At 38.6% G+C, this 27,732-nt stretch overlaps 1 protein-coding gene across 1 annotated transcript in view; it reads right to left on the bottom strand.

Moving 5' to 3' along the window:
* The window catches only part of tg (thyroglobulin), a 367,649-nt gene that overhangs the window by 301,589 nt on the left and 38,328 nt on the right, over positions 1 to 27,732 (bottom strand). The window contains exons 12-20 of the mRNA XM_087985879.1: positions 26,784 to 26,921; positions 25,985 to 26,062; positions 25,161 to 25,273; positions 23,038 to 23,158; positions 12,530 to 12,739; positions 10,365 to 10,571; positions 7,055 to 7,209; positions 5,085 to 5,241; positions 4,428 to 4,652 (exon numbers count right to left, since the gene is read on the bottom strand). Coding sequence (XP_087842005.1) covers positions 4,428 to 4,652; positions 5,085 to 5,241; positions 7,055 to 7,209; positions 10,365 to 10,571; positions 12,530 to 12,739; positions 23,038 to 23,158; positions 25,161 to 25,273; positions 25,985 to 26,062; positions 26,784 to 26,921 — 1,404 coding nt within the window. The remainder of the gene's footprint in view (positions 1 to 4,427; positions 4,653 to 5,084; positions 5,242 to 7,054; positions 7,210 to 10,364; positions 10,572 to 12,529; positions 12,740 to 23,037; positions 23,159 to 25,160; positions 25,274 to 25,984; positions 26,063 to 26,783; positions 26,922 to 27,732) is intronic.

Raw genomic sequence — 27,732 nt, 5'->3', positions numbered from 1 at the left:
GCTTCATTGGTCAGACTTCAATGCCACCATCACCATCCTCTGAGTCTGTTTGCTCCACAGTTTGCACTGGCACTATCTCTACTTTCAAAGGTGTAATTGAAAATCATTTAAAGCTAAAATAGAACAATCAGCTACCAGCACAATTAAAAAAGAGCAATCAGCATGGTATTAGGCTTGTCTAAAATCACTGAATCCTGAAGTAAGAGATACTCTTGATAACAGTAATATATCATTGGACTTTCAAAAATACTTTATTATTAACCTCATGATTAAAATCAGAGCATATTGAATCAGAACACAGATGGCAGAAAGCATAGCAAGCTAATTACACAGCAAGAAAACAAGAGTGCACATTAAGAGTAACTACACAAACTGGCAAAAAACCATTAGAATCAGGGATTAGTGGTGAGGACACTGTTTTTCACAATTCACTTTATCAATTTGGACGCAGAAATCAAAGTAATATTTCAAATTTAAAATTAACATCAGTTTAGAATGGCAGATGGTAGTAGGTGAACTTTACACACAAAAATTAATAAAATGCCAAAGACTTTCATAAACCTACAGATTCAGTATATAATTAATAATTGTTCACAGTACAATTAATTACAAGGTGTTGGATTTTGATAAGAATAAAGCTTATATAATCAGACTCTAAATGGAGCAGACGTATGTTGAGATATATGTTCACAGATCTTTTGAAACTAGCGCTTCAGATTAATAAAGCCATTTTAAAAAGTAGAAGCTAAACATTGGGGTTAATTTAAAGGAGATTAAATTAACACAAGGAGAAGTTATGTTAAATTTGACATGGAATTTGGTTTATCTACACTAATATTCACAATTCAGGACTCCACATTTTCAAAGGATAAAGCAGGTGATATGACCTTGAAAGGATAATTAACAGGAAAGGCTGAATGAGCTTTTGCCTCTGGAAAACAAGATTGGTCACTTGAGATTTTAAGATTATGGGTGGAATTTAACGGTCTCCCTTTTTCAGGCTTAGTGGTAGTGGTGGAATTTATGGGGTGGGAAAATGTACAGAGGGATTCTGCCACCTCCATGCTTCCGTACAGATTAAATGTGGGACTAACCATGTAAGGCATTCAACCTGCCACCACTAGCATTAACCCTGAGCAGGAGCTTACCATTTGGAAAGCATAAGAAGCAAACCCATCTGGGATTGCTTGTAAATTCCTAGTGTGGGCAAGGAGGGTAGTTACCAGGCACTTAATTCCTAACCAAGGGACCCAGCATCAGTAAGGGGGTGCCAATTGAAAGCCACTCCATGCCCTTAGTGCGAACCTATATCTCTCCTTGCAATCCACACCAAAGGAATTCCCTGCCCCTGACTTCTACAATCATTCACTATAGGGCCTGACATTGAGCAGCAATAATGGATCTTGGATGGATATCATCCCACCAGCAGCTGCTGACTCATTGGCTGGCACCACTTTGTGTATGGAGCTTCCACCTGACGAGTGCTTGCTGCTGGGGAAGGACTGCTGCTCTTCAGTTAAGTACCTGAGTTGCACTTAATACGGTGGTCTGATACTAAAAGAAGGACATTGGACTCTTGCTCACTCGACATATAGCACTCACCAGCCCTACCACCTCCATTAAAAGTCAACCAATGCAGTATCCATGCAGAAATATTTCCAATTGCAAAGGAGTTCAAAACTAGAGCCTAAAATTATAAAGTTGGCAGTAATAAACTTGCAGGAGGAATTCAGGAGAAACCTCTTCATCAAAGGAGTGGTAAGAATGTGCGACCACAAGGAGTAGTTGAAGTAAACAGCAAAGATCAATGCAATCGAGATAAGCATACGAGAGTAAAAGGAATAGAAGGAGTCACCAAGAGTTGAATAAAGAATGGGGCAAAAAGATGTGTGTGGTGTCGACAGCCTGTCAGTTCTGAAATTGCATAGACCAGTTAGGTCAAGTGGTTGATGTAACCCAATATTGTTCGCTCTGTGTGCTCCATTGTTCAAACATATCTCATAAATATCTCCATGCTCTGAGAACACGTAAGACTTGGTCATCCTATCACTTTTTTCATTTATTGCCTCTTTGGCATTCAAATAAAATATTTCCCACAAGGGAGCTACAATAATGCAATTTTCAAAATAGGTTGCATTCATAGAGCACATTTCACAACCTCTGCACATCTCAAAGTGTTTTAAAGTCAGTCAAGTACTTTAACTACCTTAGGAGTATGGGAATGAGCAACAACAGCTAATTTGTGGCACAGCAGTCACATAAACAGCAATAAACAGAAAAATTATGTTTAAAGGTCATGTGGGGTCTGGACAGCATAAATTGGGAGAAACTGTTCCAACTCCTGAAAGATCAAGTAGTTAGAGTCTGGAGTGTGCTGCTTGAGAGTGTGATGCAGGCAGTTCCAATTGATGCAATTAAAATGGAAAGTGCTGTTTGAAAAGGAAGTGAGTAGGGTTACAGGGAGATGGCAGGAGAATGGTATTAATTGATATGCTTATTCAGACAGCCAGTGCAGACATGATAGGGTGAATGGTGTCAATGACTAAGCCAGACCACTCAAAACATTCTGAAGCAGGCAGCTCAGACCATAACTTTGCAATTTGTTTCGGTAAGTGTACAGTGAGAATTGCTGGGATTAAGTTAGCGAGGTTGACTACTAGATTTTAAAACAGACAAAAGTGTATTCACAAAATTACACAATGAAACCCAAAGAACAGAATAAAAACCCCTACAAAACTATGCCGATCCAACTGGACTTAATTATGCTGCTCCGAATATACACAACAGTCCCAAGAAGCAAACTCCCTTTAAAACCCAGTATAAATGGAACACATGCATACAGGTTGAAGTTGAAGGGCAGAAAAGGGAGAGAGAGTTTCCACATAGCTCCCTGTTGAACTCCTCACCAGCTCAAGACTGAAATAAAAGCTGCTCAGTTCAGCTAGTTAGAGAGTTGACCACTCCCTTCTCTTTATACAGGTCACTTCTAAAACATGACGGAAGTGGGTACTGCCGATGCTGGAGATTAGAGACAAGATTAGAGTCAGGGGGTGTGGGCACCATGGTGGCTCAGTGGTTAGCACTGCAGCCTCATAGCACCATAGTCCCAGGTTCGATTCCAGCCTCGGGCAACTGTCTGTGTGGAGTTTGCACATTCTCCCGTGTCTGCGTGGGTTTCCTCCGGGTGGTCCGGTTTCCTCCCACAATCCAAAGATGTGCAGGTCAGGTGAATTGGCCATGTTAAATTGCCCATACTGTGAGGTGCATTAGTCAGAGGGAAATGGGTCTGGGTGGGTTACTCTTTGGAGGGTCGGTGTGGACTTGTTGGGCTGAAAAGCCTGTTTCCATAGGGAATCTAATCTAATCTAATCTAAGATTAGAGTGGTGCTGGAGAAGCACAGCAGGTCAGGCAGCATCTGAGGAGCAGGAAAATCGATGTTTCAGGGCCTCATTCCCGATGAAAGGCTTTTGTCCGAAACGTCGATTTTTCCTATTCCTTGGATGCTGCCTGACCTGCTATGCTTTTCCAGCAACACACTAATCTCACTTCTAAAACATGACCACTTTGGCCTGAATTCTCATCTGTTTACATATAAACAAAAGGCCTCTCAAATTCCTTTTCATCTCTGTACCAAACCAGACTGATCAGAGCCCAGCCTGGTTTATTACCCCTCTGAAAAGTATCAAAGACAGAGTATCCATGAGCAAGGAACAGCTTCTAGAAAACAAAAGACTAGCTTTGTGGCAGTGGTCTACCTCTTTCTGATCCATATAATTCTGTGATTCTGTGAAACTGTTAAAACAACATCTTCAGCAGTGCAGTATTTCTACAGTACGACACTACATTGCTAGTCTTGTGCTCAAGTCTCTGCTCTGGAGCTTTAATACGCAACTATGTAACTCACAAGCTAGATTGGAAGCACTGAGCTAAAGATCAGAATATGTTTCACAGTGCCTAGCAACAAAACAGGAGGAGAAAGGTTGCAACTTGACAAAGTAAGTTGCATAAGTAACTTACATTAAATGAACATATATATTTATGTAAAAGTCAAAATGTAGGATGCCAACTTTTACACAAGTAACATTTTGGAAAGTAAACAGAGTTATTGGCCCCAGTGACATGTTTTCTCTCCACAGATGCTGCCAGGCCTGCTGAGTTGCTCCAGCAATTTCTGTTTTTTGTTTGTTTCAGATCTCCTTCATTGACAGTTCTTTGCTTTATTTTGGAAAGGTAGAAATGCACTCTGTTCCATCACCTCGTTATCACAGGTCAAAGACTATTTTCATCCAGTCTGACCTCAGAAAAAAAAAGCTGAAAGTATTATTCCTAAAATTTGATTTGGTGTATAGAGGGCAGGAGTTTTTCTTGCAATTCCTTCCCCTGAGATTTAGTTGCAAGGAATTCATTAAAGGGTGTTAATACTTACCACACCCACTAACATTGTGACCACTTCTCTGTGTAACTGAAATCTTTATGTAACCATCACTACATCCAAGGTGGACAGAGGGTAGGAAGCCATGGCTTTGGTCTGTAGGAATATCGGTGAAGACATCTGCTAAAAACTGTTTGGAATCCAGACTGAGGTGATAGTTCCCACTGTTAATCAGTTCAGTGAAACGTTTAATCAGCCCATCACCCAGGAGAGCATTTTCTGCAAATGCAAAAAGAAATGAATTTGTCAAAACTTAAAAGAGTTTTAGAGTTATTGTGGAAACATACAGCACAGAAAAAGGTTTTCCCAGGAAAATCAAAGAAGAGCCATTGGACTTGAAATGTTATCTCTCTTTCTCTCTCTTTTAATGCTTCCACTCCTATGAACTTCTCCAGTCCTTTATATTTTTATTTAAAGTTGTATTGGAGGTGCCTTAGTGATTAGCGTGATAGTTATGCCCTTGACAGGTTCAAGTCCTTCAATTGTGAAACTCTTTATTTCCTTTCAAAATAATAATAAAACTCGACCCGAATAAAATTTACCCAAAGTTTACAAATGCACATGAGATTCGCAAAGATATGAAAATTGTTTGATGATGTTCATCCAGTAACTGTGATTATATGCATAAATTTGATGCATAATGCATCTTACCTATATCATGCAGATCAGGAAGAGCAGATACTGGGATATCCTGAAGCTGTACTTTCCAAGTAACATTTACTCCTAAGTGGTTTATGTTCAAACATCCGACCGACACAGTTGAGTCATCACATACTGAGATCAGCAATGTTTCTCCAGAAATAGTCACCTAGTGAGAGATAGGAATATTCAGTGCTCCTATTGCTTCCTCTTATGCTCAACCTTGTAGCTGTTTCAGGTTTCCCTCAAATATTCAAAAGTTGAGGTACTTTGCAAAGATAAATACCACCAGCATGAGAAATGGAATTCCTTTTCAGTTTGAGGGCCCAGTGTCCAAAACTACCTATATTGCCAACAGCACAAATTAAATGTAGACTAAAGCTAGTCTATCACATACTCCGAGTGAGGCTGTAATGTAGATTAAAGTCATTTTAATCAACTTGTTCAGACATATTATGACATACCATCAAACCAGATGGGACATAAGCCTGCTCCTTCTGGTCAAAAGGTAGGAGTTATCACTACTGTGCCACAAGACCATTTCAATGGAGAAATATCTTACCTTTAATTTACCCTAAAAGTACCTCAATGTCAACTTCGGTAGAATAGCCTGAACTGCATCATTCATGAAATCTTTCATTTCCACTTTTCTTTATTGCTCTACCCTGAGAGCGCTATTTCACACAAAAATAATGCATACCTTTTTCTTTTATTTTCATTGGCAAAGTCCAATTCTTATAATCATAAAGTCATAGAGATGCGCAGCATGGAAACGGACCCTTCAGTCCAACACGTCCATGCCAACCAGATATCCCAATCCAGCGCTTGGCCTATATCCCTCTGAACCCTTCCTATTCATATACGCATCCAGATATTGCAATTATACTAGCCTCCACCACTTCCTCTGGTAGCTCATTCCATACACGTACTACCCTCTGCGTGAAAAAGTTGCCCCTTAGGTCCCTTTTATATCTTTCCCCTCTCACCTGAAACCTATGCCCTCTAGTTCTGGATTCCCCCAACCCAGGGAAAATACTTCATCTATTTACCCTATCTATTTCCCTCATGATTTTACCCCTCAGCCTTCGATGTTGCAGGGAAAACAGCCACAGCCTATTCAGCCTCTCCCTATAGCTCAAATCCTCCAACTCTGGCAACATCCTTGTAAATCTTTTCTGAACCCTTTCAAGTTTGACAACATTCTTCCAATAGGAAGGAGACCAGAATTGTACACAATATTCCAAAGGTGACCTAACCAACATCCTGTACAACTGCAACATGACCTCCTAACTCCTGTATTCAATACTCTGATCAATAAAGGAAAGCATGCCAAATGCCTTCTTCACTATCCTATCTACCTGTGACTCTACTTTCAAGGAGGTATGAACCTGCACTCCAAGGTCTCTTTGTTGAGCAACACTCCCTAGGACCTTACCATTAAGTGTATAAGTCCTGCTAAGATTTGCTTTCCCAAATGCAGCACCTCGCATTTATCTGAATTAAATTCCAGCTGCCACTTCTCAACCCATGTGCCCATCTGATCAAGATCCTGTTGTAATCTGAGGTAACAGAAGTGAAGTTCCACATTGGTGGGACTTTCTGGTCTTTAGGAGGGCAATTGTTTCATTAGATCCAGAGGTACATTGGTCCAATATAAACCTGAACTCAGACATATATTAGATCAACTCTTCTATTTGGTAGTAATGCATATTAAAGTCACTATCGGTGGTGTAAAAAGGTAAAACAGTTCAGATTTCTGCTTTTAATTATTACCAGTAACTTGTAATTGAAAATGTAAAAGTTCAGACATTGGATAAGGACAAAACCAAGTTTAGATTTCACAGTCTGTTAAAATTCAGCACTGGGCTTCACAAGTGAAGTATCAAAGGATTGGCAAAGTTTAAGTACCAGAGCCAAGATAACATCTTCACAAGAAAGAAGAAAAATGGTTAAAAAAGGAAGGTATGTCTTTACTAAAGTACCTGAATGTGACAAAATCCTCTCGCTCTCAGATCATCAGTAATGAAGATTTTAAATGCTTTGAGTAATCCTAAATAATCACTGTTACATGCTTTCCCAGGAGGCAACAGAAGTTGAAACCATCTTTGTGCCAGAGCCACTTGAAATAGGTTGATTTCTGTGAAGGTTAAACATAATTTTCATAAATTATATAAGCTCAAAACACTACACTAACTTATATATTTTGCTCCTCTTACAGTAGAACAGCCCACAGGAAAACACTGGGATATTATATTTGATTCTTGTCATTGTCACTGGTGAACACTGCATCAGATAGCTCACTTTAAATCATTCTATTATTGTCGTCATTATTCCTATTTAAATGAAACATTTTGACTCATCAAAGTCTGATGTTATCCAGTGAAATTTGATAGATCTAAAATCATGAAAGTGGCAGTCCCACGAAAGATAAATCTTCCAAGTATAGTAATACTTACAGAAGTGTTTTCACTGACTTGGGCAAATTTGCAGGATGAAAACTGACACATTCCCGAGAATTTTCTCTATACTCTAGTCGCTTCATACCACAGAAATTGGGTAGTGTTGAAATAAAGAGGCTTGTAATTGAAACATTCCATCTTGTACTCATTAGGACAAATGCAAGAATACCAAATTCCAAAAAAGCAACAAGTTTTACTGCACGAAAAAAGCTGCTAATTGTGTGGACTCTGATTTATGTTTCCACATAGTGAGATAGCCATAACTAGAAGACCAGTAAGATGCTCAAAGCTCTGCCTCAAGGATGCTGTCAACATTACATAAAGTTCTTACACACAAATGATTTCCATGCCCAAAATCCACTAACCAATGAGTGATGGAAATGGTAACATCTTCTGTAGGCCTTTGTGTGCCACCATGATGATCAGTGGCTACAGTAGTTTGGCAACAAGTGCTAACAGCAGAAATAGCAACACGTGCTGATACCAGTAACAATTGTAATGTCTCACTTGTGGCAGAAACTGCCTGAAAGATTAGGCTTTTCAACAATTAGCAAATGTGCATCATATGAGGCTGTTCTGTACCCAATTAATTTGCTACATCTTTGGCAGATAGAATGATATCAATGTAATGAATCACTATGTGAGCATGGAGCAAAAAGCCTCAGTGCAATGTTATGGAAGTATGTATGGTATACATTAGGCAATGTCAGAATAAAACACAAATATGATGCTCTCCATTGTCTGGTAAAGAATAGTTATTTAATTTAGAATCCAAATGACTGCTAACTCCAATGAAACATGATACCAGCAATAATATGTCTTCAAACAAGAAAAGAAAAATATTTTGACTGCTGTACCTTCTACACATAAGAATCTGAAAATGTGTAGACAAATGGTCTCAATACTTAATCAAATCACTATTTTAGATGTAATAAACCATAGATTATATGCTTTGTGTTTAGCCCAATAGCAGCACTGACTTTTGGAAAGATGTTGCTTCAAACCTCACTCTGGGCACTTCTGTGTATAATTCAGGCTAATACTCAGAGGTGGCCTGAAGGAGGCACCAGCTTCAGCTGAGATTTTAGACTGAAGCAGAATTTGATCCCTCCAGTGGATTAAAAATGATTCTATTTCACACTTTTCCTTCTCGTAACCATGCTCTTTATTCCAATACTGTTAAAGCAGATTATCTGATCTTTATCACATTGCTATTGCAGAGATTTTGCTATGTGCAACTTAGTTGCTTGACGTGTAATACTTCAAAGACACTTAATTGGTTGTAACTGGTTTTGAGAGGTCCAGAATTGTGGAAGATACTATAGATTCACAAGTTTCATTTTCTTCTCTTTGGAGATAAGATAGACAACATGGCTGCCAACCAAAAACTATAGAGATTTGTGTTCAAATCCTACTCGTCTGCCATGATGCCAACTGTCTGAGTGTGGAGAAAAACATCTAGTCTCAAATTAGCTAGTCGTAGCTATCAGGATAAACCAAACCTTAAACAGAAGCTAATTCAAAATGTTTATAGGACATGGTAATATCTCTGATTAGGAGATAGGGAGGGGGTGATTTTGACCAATGGAGAAAAACAACTTTAAAAAATGGAAATGTGATGATTGATGTTTGAGAGGTATTCCTTTTAGAAATACATTTTCAAGATTAAAGATTGCATAATAAAAATACCTTCTGGGAGGACATTAAAGAGAGTTATTGGTAAGATAGGTTTTTAAATATTTAAAGTAATGACAATAAAGTCCATCCTGGTATTAGCCTTCTGTTTTAAACCATCTTACAACACGCAGATAGACAAAGTTGTAAATGGCAGCTTCTCGACAGAGAGGCTGGGTTTGTTTGACTTTTCAAAGCCAGGTAAGAGGAAACCTGCTGGCGAAGTTGATAGTTTTGTCATAGAATTGCAGAATTAGGTGTATAACTTTATATTAGAACTCATATTACAAATACTGTAACAACTGGTAAAAATTAACATCCTTTCTAATCTTCCATATTAAGGTTAGCAAGGAATATGAATTACATGACAGAATTTAAAAACTCATTAGCAATAGGCAAGTATGCAATGAAGCTGGTAAATTTCTAGGAAGGGACATAACAATTGGTATTGGAATCTGGTCAATAAGCTCTATTGTAAGAGCCCAAGGACAGGTGGTAGGGAGTCTGGCAATCATCATGAGATAATAGGAGGACCGAGGGTTGACCATAAAGTTGTCCATCATTGATTATGTATTCACAGGATTGGATGTGTATGTCGGAGGAGATGTGGCAAGCACTGATGTCAATACTGCATTTAACCGCTGTAATGGGGTATGTATAAATATCCTGTACTTTATTGGGAAAGGTAGAGTGGCCTAGAGACCTCTCCCACACTGCATGGTAATGGGTTCTGAATAAAGATCAATTTGTGAACATGGGACTCAGACTCCTCTTTAAAATCCTTCTCCAACACTGTGTGAGTGGAACGGGTCAAGAAGAATGGCTGCTGTATGTGTTTGGGGGGAGGAAGGGCAGTGTTTATAGTTTGTCAATCAGGTAATTTTTAAGGATTACATTCAAGTGTGTGTGAGAGAGAAAGGGCCAGTGTTTAGGAGGAAGTTGCAAAACGTAAAGTAAAATCACCCTCGTCCCAGAGAAACATAAGAGTGTTCTTTCATTCGAGAGAAATAACTGGAGGTAGTTTAACCTGAAGGTCACTATGCCTCAGGTGATGGGAACAGTTGAGAGGGAGAGTCCTTCATGGCAATCTCAGTTCAGTTCTGGAACTGAATCCACACTCTGGACTAAAACATTGAAATTATAGTTAAATAATACTTACTCTGGCAAGCCTCTGGATGTGGGAATTCTGTAATCCACTTATCGTTCTGTGTATCACATACAAATTTTGTCCCATCAAATGCACTTTGGTAGCCTTGACGACAAATCAGACGGCAATGTTGCAGAGACTGACCAATTGGTACCTCATTACACAGTACAATGCCATCTGACACAGCAGGAGAATTGAAGGGTAATGCACACTGTGGGCCTAGGAAAACAAAATAGTGTGACATTAACAACCCCTTAACCAAATCACCCATTTAAGAAAATCACAAACCTTTTTCAATCAGGGGAAGATGAAGAATAATTTCTCATAATAGGCTTTTCGGGTAATGGGGTGGTTTGGTGGAAATACTGCTGCTACATTTTAAATCTAGAACATAAAGCCAATCCCGGCAATGTTGATCAGAAAAACTGCTGTATCAATTATCATTAAAATCCGTCTGGTTCACAATGTCCTTTAAAGACTATTATCCATATCAGATCTGGCCTACATACGGCTTCACAGCTACATTAAGACTGTTATTTTTTAAATGTCATCTAAAATTGCCAAGCAAACAATTCAGTTCATGAACAATTTAGGGATGGGTAACAAATGTTGATCTTGCCAGCAAAGCGGAAAGAAGCATTCTTTTGAAAGAAGTATTCCTTTGAAAGGAAAAAAAGATTGTATTCCTGCATTAAGACAAATGCTGAAGTTACACTGCAAGATAGAGTCACAGAATCATAGAGTCATACAGCAGTGATTTAGATCCTTCAGCCCACCATGTCTGTGCAGACCAACAAACTCCAAACTACACACATTCTATTTACTGTACTTGGTCCACTGTCTACTGTGCCTGGTATTTTAAGTACATATTCAGATATTGCTTAAATGTTGTGTGAGTACCTGTCTAGCCCACCCTCTCTGAAAGGATATTCCCCATTCTACAACCTTCTGGTGGAAGAACTCTATCTAAATCTCCTCTAAACCCCTTACTCCTCACCTTGAACTTATGCCGTCTGGTCTGAGACATGTCTGTATTGGGGAAGAATTATCACGATCTACCCTTCTTTGTCTCTCATAATTTTGTATATCTCGATCAGATCCCTCCTTCAGCCTCCTTTGCTCCTATCCAGTCTCTCCTCATAACTGAGGCTTTTTATCGCAGGTAACGTCCTCTTAAATCTCCTCTGCACCCTTTTCAGTGCAATCACATCCTTCTAATAGTGTTGCAGCCAGAACAACACTCCATATTCCATAGTGGCCTAATCAATGTTTTATAAAGTTGTAACAAGACTTCCTTCCTCTTATATTCTATGCCCCAGATAATGAAGGCAAACATTCCACATTTCTTCTTCAGAACCCTGTCTACCAGTGCTGACACCTTTTAAAGATAACATAGGCATAAATGAGGGCTTCAGCAGGTAATGAGCAGAAGCAGGAGCTAGTTTGGGCAACGTTTCAGAGATGGAAATGGAGGATCTTAGTGATGGCTTGGATATATGGTTGGAAACTCATCTCGGGGTTAAATATAATAAAACTGTGAACAGCTTCGTTCTAACTCAGACATTTGTGAGGAAGAAGGATGGAGTCAAAGGCAGTGGAGCAGATGTCGCAGCAGGGACTATGGCTGCAAACCTTTTAATTAATCAAAGAAAATTTACACCCATCCATTTGAGTTGCTGGGCAAGCAGTCTGACAATTTAGAGGCTATGGGGGGGTTGAAAGTGGTGATGGTGGGGGGGATGGTAGAGCTGTCTATTATCAGCAAGCATGTGGGAATTCACATGATGCGTTATCACTGAGGAGTCACTTGGAGATAAGAAATTGAAGGGGTGAAATAAAAGTCTTGGGTGAGTGTTGGGAGCAAGGGAGAGGGGGGGAGGGGGGGAGTGGGGGGGGGGGTCACCTGAGATTACTGTGTTGCATTGGGAAGGGAAACCATGAGTTGATCCTCAAACTATCAACAAATAGTTAAGAAGGAAGCAGAGAAGTGCAGTCTCATCTATCAGTAGAGAAGGAGCATAGAGTGATGACTTTTTCAAAGGCTGCAGACAGCTTATCCAAGCCACATCAGATACTCTTCACCATCACGAGTATCACAGCATCATTTGTTATTCTCCATTATTGAATACAGTTTATTGGACGTTTTCCACTTCTCTGGGAGCATCCAGATAACTTACGGTTGCAAGCAGGTTTCAATCCAGTTGTTGTGTTGACTTTTGTTTCAGGGATTTCTTCACCACTTGTAAAGACACACCAACATCTCCCTTTGCCCTGATCACACTGTACAGCAGAGAAGGAACCATCAAATTCCTCACATACTGGGATGTACCCTATGCCCACCTCCTGCTGCATCACTTGACTATTGAGAATTTCACATCTGCTGGGACCTAGTGGTTGAGAAAGAAGGAGAATATTAATTTCACAGTTTACATTTGATCAAATTCACTACAGGAATTGGCTATGATAAAGAATAACACTTATATTACTTTTAAAGTGCTGATCTGGACTATCTCTGAACATTAACAATTTGATTTGAGGTGCTAATAATGTTAGCTTTAATTGGTAACTCTCTCTTTCTGGCCTAACACACTTTCTTGCTAAAGTATCTACATTATGAGCCTGATTTCCCCCATTGGGCGGTACAGGTAAGGAGCATCTTTCACAGGGCACTGCAGTAATTATAGGCCTGCAATTAGATTTATTTAATTTAGATTGTTAGTACGTGGGGCTATGGGTGACCTGACTGGACTCCTTGCTCTTTTAGATGAGAATAATTAAAAATATAAATAACTTTCCACCCTGCAAAATCATTGTTAGATTATTGTTGTGAGATATACCTGAAGAATGAGTAACAGTCTTGGATTCCAAACAGAACCTGTGAAATATCATTCCAGTTCACTTTTATGTGTTCAATCGAAAATGATAGCAGAAAATGTAAGGTAAAATTGAACTATCTTGAGTATTAACCAGAAAATCAGGAACAATGTTGCTGTAACTGAGAATGATTTACCCTGTCATTTCCTGCTTAATGTGAGGATAGAAAATAATCTGGCAATATTTTGTCCTGACTTCAAGGATCTAGGACATGGGTGCAGTGCTTGGGTCTGACTGCATAGGAGAGAAAATGAGCAGGCGCAACACATTTCAGGACAGGGTGGTGGAAATCTGAGGAGGAGAAGGAAATGAAGACATTCTCTCTCAGAAGAGGACACAGCAACCGTTTAGTGTTTAGGAGTGAGAATCAGTGGATGTGGAGTGGAGTCAAGGGTCAGGCAGGAGCCAGTGAAAACCTGGCATCACATCTTTTAGACAAGGGTCATGCTGTTGAGTGTCACTCAAGTATTTAACTGAGTAGTGGCAGATGATCAACTCCTATACCATTGATGAGGTGGCTGCGGCTGCTGTCTGTATGACACCCACTTGAGGTTTAGTATTGACGATGGATCCTAGGCCACAGACGAATAGTAGCTGGGAGTGGTGTTACAGAGTGGGGATCATGAGAGAGCTCCCTACCTCCCTTTCAGCTGCAGCATGCAATGAGGCAATTAATTGGCTATTAATCTTCTACTCATGGTCCTCCAATCATGATAAATCCTGTCACAGATGTAATCAGAAAGGAAGATAGTGGATCCTCACCCACCAACCTCCAACCTGATTAGATGTCCTGCCACTACACCCTTACCAATGCACCACAACATGCATTAAATTCTACCCAGTGTTCTCAAATGCTTCTACTTCATTTAGGATGCCCTTACTGAAATCTGCCTCTAATCACAGCCGCACTGTACAAGTGAAAGTTGCATTTCCAGTGCTGCCTATTAACTTTAATGTGTCTGGCTCCTGGTTGAAGCAGACAATTTTTACAATATCACCCAGTTATAATCCACTGTTATATGAGGGAGCTCATTGAGGTCTATTTGTTCAAAAACAGATGAATACAATCTTCAACGTTCACTCTTTTCACAAGCAAAGCATAGTGACATTAGTGTATACCAACTATAAGATGCAGTGTAAGGCTTTTCTGAAAGCACCTTCCATACTTGAGACCATTATCAATTTGAAGGTCAAGGGTAGTGGATAGATAGGAACACCACCAACTGTACATTCTCCTTCGAGCCGCTCACTATTATGACATAGAAACATATCAGTCCGTCAGTCACTGTCAGTCCGTTAATATCCTGGAAGTCCTTCCCTGACAGCAATACAGGTGCCCCTGTATCCCACAGTGTGCAACAGTTTAAGAAGGTGGTTCAGCACTATTTTCTTGAGGGCTGATATTGCCTGAATGAATATAAATTATTTCATTCTTGCAAAGTCACCTGTCAGGATAGAACCAGGGAACAGGAGAATCGACGTTTCGGGCATAAGCCCTTCTTCAGGAAGAAACGTCGATTCTCCTGTTCCCTGGATGCTGGCTGACCTGCTGCGCTTTTCCAGCAACACACTTTCAGCTCTGATCTCCAGCATCTGCAGACCCCACTTTCTCCACCTGTCAGGATACAATGATGTTGTCATGAGCTCGTTTCTTAAAGATATAAAGACATAATGTGTCTCTTAAAAGGTACACCGATGAGAAATAATACATCATTTAGGACTTTCTTCACATATTTATATAAGCAGTCAGCACAAAGTTTGCATGTTGACTGTATCAAATTCAACACATGGAGTTAATCAAATCCAGAATATTCCTGAATATCTGTAGGAATTATCAAATTTCTCAGCCAAGAGTCGCTGAACCATGAGGAGCACCATTCACAGGTATTTTGAGGACATATTTGAATAGTTCTCCTGTTTTGTGTTGTTTATTTCCAGGGAAATGGATGCCATATTCTTCAGAGTAATTATTTATGACACTGTCCCATTTCTACTGCCTTTCTTTGAAACCATTCCAATGCCTGTGTAATTTTTCTGAAGAAAGTGACTGAAAGCAGCTGTAGCACTTCAAATGTGACAACAGCAATATTTTCGTTTGTGTCCACAGAGCCTCTTAGACTTGTTGATACCCATATTTTTATTTGCTTTGGCACATCCTCCCATTCAATTTGGTAACGTCCAATGCTTCATTAACCAACTGAGCCAATATTTGTCATTCCACTTAATTTACTAATGTACAGAAGTAATATTATTCATTACTGAGTTAGAAGTCCATTAGCTATTCCAGAATTCACAGAAATCCCCTAAATGAATGTAAAGCTAAAAACTACAAAACAATCATTAACTTTGTCAGTTCTAACTTCCTGATATATAAAATTGTTCTTGTTCCTTGTCACCTCAACTTGAAAACTCTGCTGACTTCCAATGATTCATCAATAAGAAACCCTATGAAAAGTCGTAGTGTATAATTTCATATAACTCAGCAAATCTGTCTGGCTTTCCAGTCTAAGAATGCAATAAACCTTTGTTGATACATGGTTAATGGAAAGACTATAGTTGTGATCAATCTAAATGAGTGAATTAATGCTTTAAAATATAACTAATGGATATTTAATGATAAACTGTTACATGGACACAAAAGAAGAGGGACCTGTCTGACCTAACAGGGTATCATTAATTGCATAATAGAAACATGTACAATAATAATAGTTAGGCATAAATACAACCAGGAGCCAGGAATGCCACATCTGTCTTCATTGTAACCTTATGCCAGGTGGACGTTTCCTCCATCCTTAGATTGGTTGAAGTTAATGCAACTTAAACATTATCTCTTACAGAATCTTTACCTTACACAATATTGCTGCCCAAGCTTTTCCCCATTGTTTTCCTTTTAAATTCACGTATTAAAGAAGGGCTGGATTGGCTGGGACTTTCTTCACTGGAGGACAGGAGGTGGAGAGAAGTTTATAAAATAATGAGGGATATAGACCGAGTTAATGGTAGTTGTCTACCATTAATGGGGGATTTCAAGACTAGGGGGCACATTTTTAAGGTGAGAGGAGAGAGATTTTAAAAAGACACAAGGGCAAGTTTTTTACACAGAGGATGGTTCGCACATGGAATAAACTTCCTGAGGAAAGAATAGATGTGGGTAGAGTTACAATGTTTAAAAGACATTTGGATAAATATATGAATAATAAATATTTAAGGGAATATGGGCCAGGAGTAGATAGGTGAGACTAGTTTAGTTTAGTTTGGGATTATGTTTGGCATGGACTGGTTGGATTGAAGGGTCTGCTTCCGTGCTGTATGACTATATGACTCTGTATAACTACCTTGACATTTACACTTTACATTATACATTTTACCTCTCACCAAGTCTATAACTTCACAACTGCAGGGAGTCTAGAGATTTGATAATTCTTTCAAAATATATTTCTTTTGGACTTGGAAGTTTGGTAGACATTTAAAAATCTATTTCTTTATGCAGAGGAACCCTAACCTTCTGAATATCCTTCAAAAAGGATGCTGCTGATTTGGATCATTGTCTATAACCTCATCTGGGTGACTATTAATTTTGTAAATGGTCATTATGGAGATGACCCCTCCTTTAAACAAATAGCTTTTGTACTACCCTGAATTTCTAGACAAGCTATTGGCATTTGGTTTGAACAGGTTTTTTTTGTTTAATATTCTCTTTGTTCACCTCACCAATTTCCTTTTGTGATCGTATCTTCATCGTGATATTCATCTGGTTTCCACAGGGTTATACATAGTTCAGCTTCATTTTGTTCAAACAAATGTTACCCGCAATCTACTGATGTATCTGAGTTGACGTGTCTTAGCTCTCTACCTCAATGTATTGAGTAGGTCAAACATCTTCCTTTGCCCTCTGTAGATCTAGTTTTGGTAAACCTAGCTATTTTCACAGCCTCAGTCACTTTACTAGAGGACTGTTGTTCAATTAGTATCAGATATGCCACTAACACTGACAATTTTGCTTTCAGAGACAACAGATTGTAATGTTCTTTGGTAATGAGAGGAATGAAAAACATTTCTACCAGTCCTGTAGAATATGCATCTTCCTTCCTGTTGAAAATATGAAATGTTCTCCTATGCCAGCATAGGCAATTGCATGAATTCCTTCTTTTTTGGATTCTGCCAAGGGACTCAGATGCTCAAAGAAATGCTCTACTGTCTAAACCTTGACCAGGTGATTCAGTGCTTTGTTTCTGAACCAGTTGCTCTCATGGAATTAGTCAAAATCATTCTGCTACCACAAAGGTGCTGATTCCAAAAAATGTATGCAGGCAGAAAAATTATGGATTATTGATTGTGATCTACGTACACAATTTTAACTCTTATCTATGGTTTCTGTTGGAGTGTTACTTGTAGAATGCATTTCACTTTGGGACTTATTTCACCTGAATCATAAAGTTTCACCTTAAAGACTATATCTTTCAGCTATGGGGTACCTGACGTGTATTTCTGTATCAAGCTGAAAAGTTTGCAACATGTCCATTGACATAAATAAGCGCTGTGAAATTTGAGTTAGTTGAATCCGTAATTTCCAGCAAATAACCAATTAATTTTAGGAATTGCCTCTAATGTCCTTTGATTCCACCAAATTTGAATAACCGTCTCGAAAGTTAACTTTTCCTTGGGCTGTAGTAAATCTGGAAAAGATTTGTTAGTCTCTTATGAATTCTGATTTCAAAGCTACATAGTCACAGTTTAGTATTAATCTCTATTGGCCATTAATGAGATTTTCTCCAGATTCCCTTCAAAGCTGAATTCTTCTGTTGAATCTTGCGCATTCAAAGATTTCATTTGTTCTCAGATTAATGTAATTATCAAAGACTTCTAACATTTCATCAGATGTTTCTGTGTCTTCTTTGATGTTTTTATGATTTTTAAAATTATCCACTATTTGGCACACTGAATTCAATAATGTACTAACTTATTCAGCCTCATAATCATTGTTTATTTTTGAAGCAATTCTGTATCACATATTTTCTTCAAAATGTTCAATCCTATATTTTATTTAACCTGTCTCAAGTATTAAATATTTTCTGAAGTGTTATTTTCCTCTTCTATTCCTTCTTCATGTCGTTATTTATTCTTGTTCCTTCAAACCTGTAGAATCTCAATATTATTTCTAACTCGCTACATCAAGCTTGTATACTTGCATTAAATCAATTCTGGTCAAATGCTGTTATGTTAAAGTTTCTTCAAAATTCAAACTTTGTATTGTGGCATTATTGGAAGAATTTTATTTCCAATAAAGCTTTTGATAACTAGCAATATTGCAACACATTGTTTATTTTAAAATTTCAAATTCTGCTAAATAGCAGCATGCCATCTCTGTATTACCTGGGGTGGTTTCCCACATTTTCATAATCAAAATGATGGTGCCTACTTTCTGGATTGTTTTATACATTACCTGTATGAGTTTTCTGCAGCCTCGTTTTGAATAACATTTTTGGCTTTTGCTCTGTCTACTGTGGTCGTGCCTCTTGAAGCTTGCAGACAGTGGTAGTGATGCTCATTTCAAGGTTTAAATACTTCTCTTCAGAGTTTCATTTCTAGTTTGATCCTTGTGCTGTTATTGTGAAGTATTTTTCCTTCTTGCCCTCAGGTATTGCCAGAACTTCTCTCTAAAGTCCTCATTTCTTCCCACTATGGTTGTTTTTTTCCTTTTTTTCCAAGTCCACATTGTTTTCTCTGTATCTCTTCCTAGTTTTGAGATTAACATTTTCTTCTAGTTGACTGCTTTTATCCTGTTATTGCTCCCACAAGTGTTGCAGACTATTAGTTGGTTTTTGCTTTTGGGACATTTCACTGCCACCAATCCTGCTTTCTACTCTTTTACATATTTTCAAGTCAACCTGTTCAGCGACATTATTACAGGCTTCTAGAGAGGTAGAACTTGAATGTAGGTGTCCTAACCCAGACATAAGTACACTACCACTGTGCCACAATGATTCATATCAAATCTTGGTTGCACTAAAATTAAGCCTGAACTTCACAGCCCTCTGAAGATATTTTCTAATCAACTTGATCAGCAATGGTATGACACGCCTTTGGAGCAAGTGGGCCTTAAAACCTGGTCTCCTGTCTCAGAGGTAAGGGCACTACTCCTGTGCCTCAAGAACTCCTAATTCTGCTTTTGATGCTGTGTCTAAGAGCCTGTTTAATTATTAATTGCACAGTATTAGGGCGGCACAGTGGCTCAGTGGATAGCATTGCTGCCTCATAGTGCCAAGGACCCACGTTCAATTTCAGCCTCGGGTAACTGTCTGTGCAGAGTTTGTACATTCTCCCCGTGACTGCGAGAGTTTCTTCCGGGTGCTCTGGTTTCCTTCCACAGTCAAAAAAGATGTGCAGGTTAGATGAATTGGCCATGCTAAATTGCCCACAGTGTTCAGGGATGCGTAGGCTCTGTGTATTAGTAAATATAGAGTTAAATATAGAGTTGGGGGAATGGGTCTGGGTGGGTTATTCTTCAAAGGGTCAGTGTGGACTTGTTGGGCTGAAGGGCCTGTATCCACACTGTAGGGATTCTATGATTCAATGGTATAGACCATTAGAAAGCCCTAACAAGAAGAGGACCTGACTTAAATAGCAATGTGTATTTTCAAGGGAGTTTTCTCCACATCCTGGTCAATATTTAATTCTTAAGATTACAAAAACTGATTAAGTGGTCATTAGCTTGTAACTATTTGTGGAGTTCTGCAATATACAAATAGGCTTCCCTTTTCCCTATGTGTAAACAGTAAGTATGAAGTAAGTAATTGGTCATAAAATGCATTGGAATGTCCTGAGGTCCTGATGTGAAGTATGCCACAACTGCAAGCTCTTTCATTATATGTAAACAAGTGAGTTGCATCACATTCATTCTCCGCACTGTTTAATTCCTTTTTTTCCCAAAGACACCTAACTTGGTTTCAAAATAATTTACGGATCTATTTCAAAAAGCAATTGTGACAGAATTTAAACACTTTAACTCTGCTGTATGTGTATTTTTCATTCTGATTATCTCTCTGACAAGAAAGCCTCATATACAGCCTTCCAAATTGTTAGTCATTGGTATTATTGGAGGATGCAACACATCTGCCGGCAGTTTCAGAAATTATTTTGAAGATATTTTCACAGTTCCAGATGGCAAGAACACAATCTCTTGGAAATCTCACCCTGATGTGGCCTCCCCGACAACTTGGCAACCCTTCTTTTGAAAGAATGGAAACAAATGCACACTTATGACAAATGTTTAACTTACTGGTTTCTAATATTGTAGGCATTTTAATCATCAATGCTGATGCTGAGAGGTTAGTATCATTATCACAGAACAGAGGCAAAAGTACCTTGACTCATTTCTTTTAATCATGTTGCTTCTTGACATAATCGGGTCAACTTCCAACTTGCCAACTAAACTTGATAATCAGCTGTCCAATTTTAATTTCATAGAAGCTGATTGATTCACATCCCAGTTTTTACACATGGATGGTAGATTGAATTTTACAGAATCTGACAGCTCAAGAGAAAGTCATTTAGCTCATCAGATAATGCCACCTCTTTGATAGAACGACCTAATGAGTTTTATCCTTTTATTCATTTCCCATGCAAGTTGCTCCCTCCCAAACAAATGTTTCATTCTCTTTTAAAAGCGACTCCTGAATCTACTTCCAATATTCAATCAGGCAATCCATTTCAAATTATACCAACACTCTTCTTTACTCTTTTGCACTCCAACTCTTTACACTCCACTTTCTTTATCTCCTCTCTACTTATTCAGCCAAATGAATCAATTTGTGTCCAGCTAAATGGCGAGCTTAGAGGAACTGGAGTGTTCTGCTATGCTGAAAATAGTTTCTTTCTGTGTACTCCTTTCAAGCTGCTCAAATTTCAAACATTTCTCCAATAACTTCCACAAGGTTTCTCTGTTTTAATGAGAACAACATGGTTTCTCTAATCTCACCATAGAACTGACATCACTCAGTCCTGGTACATGCTCATAAATCACCTCTGCAGCCTCTTTGAGGTTTGACAACTTTCCTAAAGTATTTTGCCAAGAATTGGCAATGATGCTCAACCTGAGGTCTATGCAGTGATTTATAAAGGTTCAGCATAATTTAATGAGAGTCATAGAAAACCACAGCACAGCATATGGCTGTTTTGCCCAGCATATCCGTGCTTGTCAAAAATAAGCACCTAACTACACTAATCCCATTTTCTAGCACTTGGCCCATAATGTTTCATACCTTGGCATGGCAAGAGCACATCTACATACTTCTTAAATATTCTGAGGGTTTCTGACTCATTCACCTATACAGGCCTGAGATTCCCATCATCCTTTGGGTGAAGACAATTTTTCTTACATCTCCTTTAAACCTTCTGCCCCCAACCTTCCATCTATGCTCCTGGTCATTAATCCCTCCATCAAGAGGAAAGTTGCTTGCTGTCTACTGTACCTATGACCCTCATTATTTTATATATCTCATCACGTCTCCTCTGCTTTAAGGAAAATAACCTCAGTCTATCCAATCTCTCTTCATAACTGAAACTCTCCAGCCCAGGCAACATCCTGGTAAATTTCCTCTGCATTCTCTCCAGTGTTAAAACATCCCTCCTATATTGTGGATTCCAGAACTGCACATAATATTCTAGCTGTGGCTAAACGAACCTTGTAGAATTGCAGCATAACCTTTCTGTTCTTAATATCTCTGCCATGTCTAATAAAGGTATACTGGATGCCCTGTTTTTGTATTCCATGCTTCTATTTATGTGATAGGACAGGCCGATCTGCCACTAATAAAATGCCAGTAGTCTGATTTGCCCTTAATAGGGTGTTTAGTTAATTAAATTTGCTTTCTGTCATTTTCCTTTAGCTAGCAACTTTCAGTTATGGGGTTGGGAAACTGCTGCCTTGTTCATGAGTCACTGAAAGTTAGTGTGTAGATTCAACAATCAATAAGGAAAAGAAACAGTATGTTGGACTTCATCACGAGCTGATTTGTGTGCAAAGGTAAAAATGTGTTGTTGTAATTGTATAGAGCTTTGGTGAGACCTCACTTTGAATACTGAGTGCATTTTTGATCCACTGACCTGGGGAAGCATATACTGTGATAGAGAGAGAGTGCAAAGGAGACTCACCAGATTAATCATTGGGATGGTGGGATTGTACTATGGGAAGATTAGGTCTCTACTGTTCAGAATTTCAAATATGAGCATTTCATTGAAACTAACAAATCTTTTACAGGGTGACAGGGTGGATGTAGATAGGCTTTTTACTCTGGTTGATGATTCTAAAACCAGGGAAATAATCTCACAATAAGGAGTAAGTCATTTAAGACTAAGATGAGGAGGGGTTTCTTCACTCAGAAGATGGTGAATCTGAGGAAATTCTTTTGCCCAGATGGTTTTGGAAGCTTAATCATTGAGCTGATTCAAGACAGAAATCTACAGATTTCTGGAGACTAACAGCATCAAGGGAAGTGAAAATAGCAGAGAAAGTGGTGTTGAGATAGACCAGAGAGCCAAGATCTAAACGAATGGCAAAGCAAGTGTGATGAGATGAATGACCCTTTGTCTCTTCGTAGCCTGATGGCTCTATCTATATCTATGGTAACAGCTCAGCATGATCCTACTGAGGATTGTGAGGGAGTTTATCATGTTTGATATTTAAGGCTAGAAATCAGGAGTCTTACACTGCAGTAGAAATCAGTATCAGGATTGCATGTAGGAATTCCTTTCGAAATCACCCCTGGTCTCACACACTGTCACTGTACTCAATTCTGGTAACAGTACTCACAATGTTTCTGCCCATCTGAATCAGTTACAGCCGGTTGAAAAGCCTTTCCTGTCACTGGGTCAATGCACCAAGCTTTACCATCTCCAGAATCTGACAACTGCAAGATATTGTATTCTCCACTCTGCAGAACAAAATACAAACGTTACTCAATGCAAGTGAACGCCAGTTAAAAGGTGAGACACACTGTAAAGCTTAAAATGTACTTTTTGCATGTTTAGATTTTTTGAAAACTATTTGAGAAAATGTATTTCCTACTTCATCTATCTAGTTAATTAAATGATTCAACTAGATGTTCAGAGCTCTTGTCCTTTTATGGTCCAGAAAAAATATCATGCAGGGAGCTTTGTTGGAGTACAAACACACTAATACTATGTAACTGGTTGGTGGAAGAGATTGAGTTAGCCAGTGCACTGGAGATGTGCCGAGGGTTTTGGTTTAGCCCAGATGAACTAAAGTGATGACTCAACTGGTGCTTGTAAGAATACCACTGGATATCCGCAATCATATTTCTAGTGGGTATGATTTGCAGCATAAAATTGGCCTGAATTCAGAAGAAATTGGTAAAAAGGACCAAATCCCACCAATATAAAACCCAGCTGAATGGCCATCTTTACAGGGGTGATCAATCTACAGACATCCCAGTAGAATACACATGGGATTCCAGGTGGACCCTGTCTAACAAACTGTCTAGGAGACTCTTCTTAATCTCCTGTTATCTGACTGTCCCTTTCTCTCCTATACTTTGGCCCATCTTTAGGAAAAGCGAGTCACTTGTCCCAGGACAGAAGGTCTTATAACAGACATCTCAACTTCTCTGCTGGATTTTCCCCATTAAGCTCCACTGAGACAGTGCTGAACACTCAGATGGTAAGGGAGAGATTTTTCCAACCCTTTTTAAAATAGTTGAGTGTCTCTTCATAAATGTTAAAAATCACACATCATGAGATTATGGTCCAACAGTTGTATTTGGAAGCACTAGCTTCCAAATCAGGTGCCTATGGAGTATTCAGGTGGTTATAGTTGACTATAATCTGGTGTTCTGTGATTTTTAACTTTGTCTATCTCAGTCCAACACCGGCACCTCCAAGTCTTCATAAATGGATTGTGATGAAGGCCCTTTTTCTAAAATAAGATTCTGATGGTGAGTGTATTGCTCTGAAAACTTCAGGGATAATTAAGTCTCACAAAATGGTGGTTTAATGTTAAGGCTCTCTCTCCAACAGAACTGTTGATCAATCTCTCTCTGCATAAAGAGTTTCTTGATGTTAAGACGGTCTCTTTAAAAGCGACAAGACCACAAGGGGAATAGAAGCAAAAATAATGACTTTTCTCTTGGTAAGCACATGTAATTTTAAAAGGCAATAGCCATTACAACAGGATATCGTTCTGTTTAAAATGGTGTCAGCAAGAAGCCACTCTGGGATATCTAATAAATTTTCTTTGATCTGTGACTTATTTAGTTTGTGAATTGCTAATTAATGACATCGCCTGTGATACAATCACCTGGAACTACTATTTAATGAATGGTATTCACCAATCTAATTCATCTGTGGTCTCACCATCTTATTCAAGGCAGATGTGTTAACTTTATTCTGATTTATTGATGGTAAACTCTGGTACTTTGGTAGTGTTACAATGAAGTTGCATTTTAATATCTGTAAGAGAACTGTTTGAAGTCTGCAGCTGTTTTGATTTCAGAGATGGCTGAGTAAATGAAATCCCATTATGGAATATATTGTATAATTGATAGTTTGTATGTGGTCAGCTGAGATTTCAAAATATATCGTTCTAGAATGATGAGAAGTTTTTCTCTTTAAAAGGGGAAATGATAGTGAAAGCCCCTCCTTCAGAGAGGGTACCTGAATGTGAATGCATCTCATTTTGGAAGAGATCATGTTCGTGATAGTCCCCTAAAAGCACCCTTTATTGTGAGGTGCTTTCCTTCAGAGAGATGCCTGAAGGAAACATATTATTTTTAACCGAAGTCATAATTATCAAAGGACATTTAAAAGAGTTGTAAGGGAATCCTAATGGGTATCCTAATAGTAAAACTGCATTGTTCAATGTGGTTCCTATATAAATTGGCAGTGTTGGTGGTAGTCATCATTTTGTTTCGAACGTACCACAGAACAAGTTGGATTAAATAATTCCCTGGTTGTAGAATTAACCTGAAAACCCACACGCTTCCATCCAGCCACTGCAGCATTTGTTTGAGAGCGTTGACATGGAGTCTGACCTGGAAAAGGAAGATTGAAATGCTTTAGTTGTTTGTTGTAGCCCCAAAATTTTGAAACTATTTTGGTGTTCTAAAAAAATGAAGCACAAGAAAATACAAATATGCATAATTAACACTGTATGTGATGAGTTGATAATCTGATGTTGAGAGAGAGCAAAATGTCAAGAAGATATTGTCGTCCATAGCTCTCTTTACAATTTTACATGTGCATCAGTACAAGACATATGGAGACACTAGATAAAAGAAAATGGAAAACATGTTTTTTTAAAAACAGCTGGCTTCCTCAATAGCTCAATGATTTGATGCTGAGTGAGTAGCTGGGTCATTCAGACAATGAAGTGCTCTGATTTGATCTCTGCTCTATATTAAATTAATTGTTTTCAGCATTAATGGCATAACTCTCACTTTACATTCTGAAATTATTGTAAGTCAGGTGAAAGCAGAATTAGTCTGTACTGTGATGGTCCTCATAGTGAGATACATTAATGTTATGCATTTTTCAGTTCATATGTGAGGAATGGTTTGGGTGAGATGCTTTCTTCCTGGGACATGATGCCTTTACGTCAAGGGAGAAGAGAAACACAAGAATGAGAACTTTAAATTTGAGACATTTCCAGTCCAGTATCTAGTGTATTTTCAGCTAGATGAGCAAATGGGACTTGGTGTGAGTTAGGATACAGGTAACAGGCTTCCATGCAACTTTCAACTTACATTGAGGTTTCTGGGTCAGGCGACTAACCAGTGAACCAGGAATATAATTCCCAGAATTATCAACACACCAACAGTGACCTGTAGTGAACCAAAATGGTAACAGTAATGAGAAATGGTCAAATATAATGCCCAATCATAAAAGGGAATTATAAATGGCAAATGGTTTATATACCCATTTCCTCTCCCACATCATTGTTGCCCCACATTCCCTTTAATCCAGTCCTGGCTCAACTGAAAGCCAAATTCCATTACAGAAATGTCAGCATGTTAATTAATTATATTGTACAAGTCCATCATTAAATTAATAATCTCAAATGTTAGTTATGAAAGCAGTAAATATTATAAAAACACAGCAACTACTGCACACACTGAAAGAGGACATTTTCTTTATTCACTCATAGGACATGTGTCTTGCAGTTTCTTGCCAGCATTCCTTTTTGCCCTTGAGAAGGTGATAGTGAGCCACCATCTTGGACACTTTATGTAGCTGAGGTACATTACTCTGTCTTTCTCTTTTACAAGGCAACTAACCCGCTGTGCCTGATCCATGATTATTTCTCAGTTCTTGAAATCTCTAAAAAAATCATACAACTTGGCACTATTCTTTCTCCCTCTAGCATTTAAATGCTTCAAAGTATTGCTTGCCTTTTCTACCTCCCAGCCAAAACCTGCCTCACGCTGACACTTTGGGTTCTCTCAAAGACCATTAGAAAAACAAGCAATTGTGGTTGTGCAATCTAATCCCTGGTGAAAGTTTGTTAGCTTTCTGGCACTTTTCAAGTTAAATAACTGCACTTACCAGTACTCTCAAAGCACTGAGTTGATTCCCAGTTTCCAAGGCCATCACATTGGGGGATGTAAGGGCTGTAACCTTTTAGAGTTAATTCCCCAAGAATCCCTTCTCTGGTGAATTGATTTCTCCTAGAGAATTGTAGAACTGTTTGAAAGCACTTCATTAGTAAAGTCAGGTAGCTCACAGAACAAGAGTTTGATACACAAGTGACTTTAACGCGGAAAAAACAGTTCTTAACACAAGATGCTTCTCCAAACTTATCTCTCTTATAACATATCTGTCACTAATCAGATACCTGCTTTCAATATCTAAAGCTTTGAACTTTCTTGTATTAATTATGTTATCTTTACTGCTGGTAATTTTTTCATAAGACCATAAGGAGCAGATGTAGGCCATTCGGCCCATCATGTCTGCTTCACTATTCAATGAGATAATTTGATATTCCTCAGCTCCACTTTTTTATCTTCTCTCCAAAATTGTCTCCTCCTTTACTGACTGAAAATCTATCTGATACATAGTTCTTCAATTCTCATCATAATAAGTAAATTTGCTGTTAAGTAACAATAAGGTGAGGGTACTCCTTATTTATTTAAGCAGAAATGTTATAGCGGCTTTCGGTGGTGGATGTATATTTAAACACAGAAATCTAAACGTTGCTGTCTTGGAAGTAGCATTCCACCATTAATATCCTGAAAATAGTACTTCACTGCCTGGTTCACATTTGACATGCATTAAAATTCCCAATTTGCATTGGTTGCAGTAGATATGAATTAATGACACACAGTTAAGCCAAGTATTTTGAAGATGGGAAATTTCAGAGAATTTCCCAGCTCCTTGAGGATGAAGTGCACCAGACAGTCAGATATTTGCTCTGGGGGGATCAGACACAAGTCACTGCCCTGAGAAAGAAATCAGAGGCAGCCAGTAAGAAATATGGAGGATGAGGGCTGTGGGA

Source organism: Chiloscyllium plagiosum, unplaced genomic scaffold (genome assembly GCF_037043375.1).
Source record: "Chiloscyllium plagiosum isolate Xiang-an unplaced genomic scaffold, Cpla_swu_hap1 HiC_scaffold_4, whole genome shotgun sequence".
Classification (NCBI taxonomy): Eukaryota; Metazoa; Chordata; class Chondrichthyes; order Orectolobiformes; family Hemiscylliidae; genus Chiloscyllium; species Chiloscyllium plagiosum.
The sequence above is the reverse complement of the archived record's forward strand: the minus strand, read 5'-3'. Positions and strand labels throughout refer to the sequence as shown.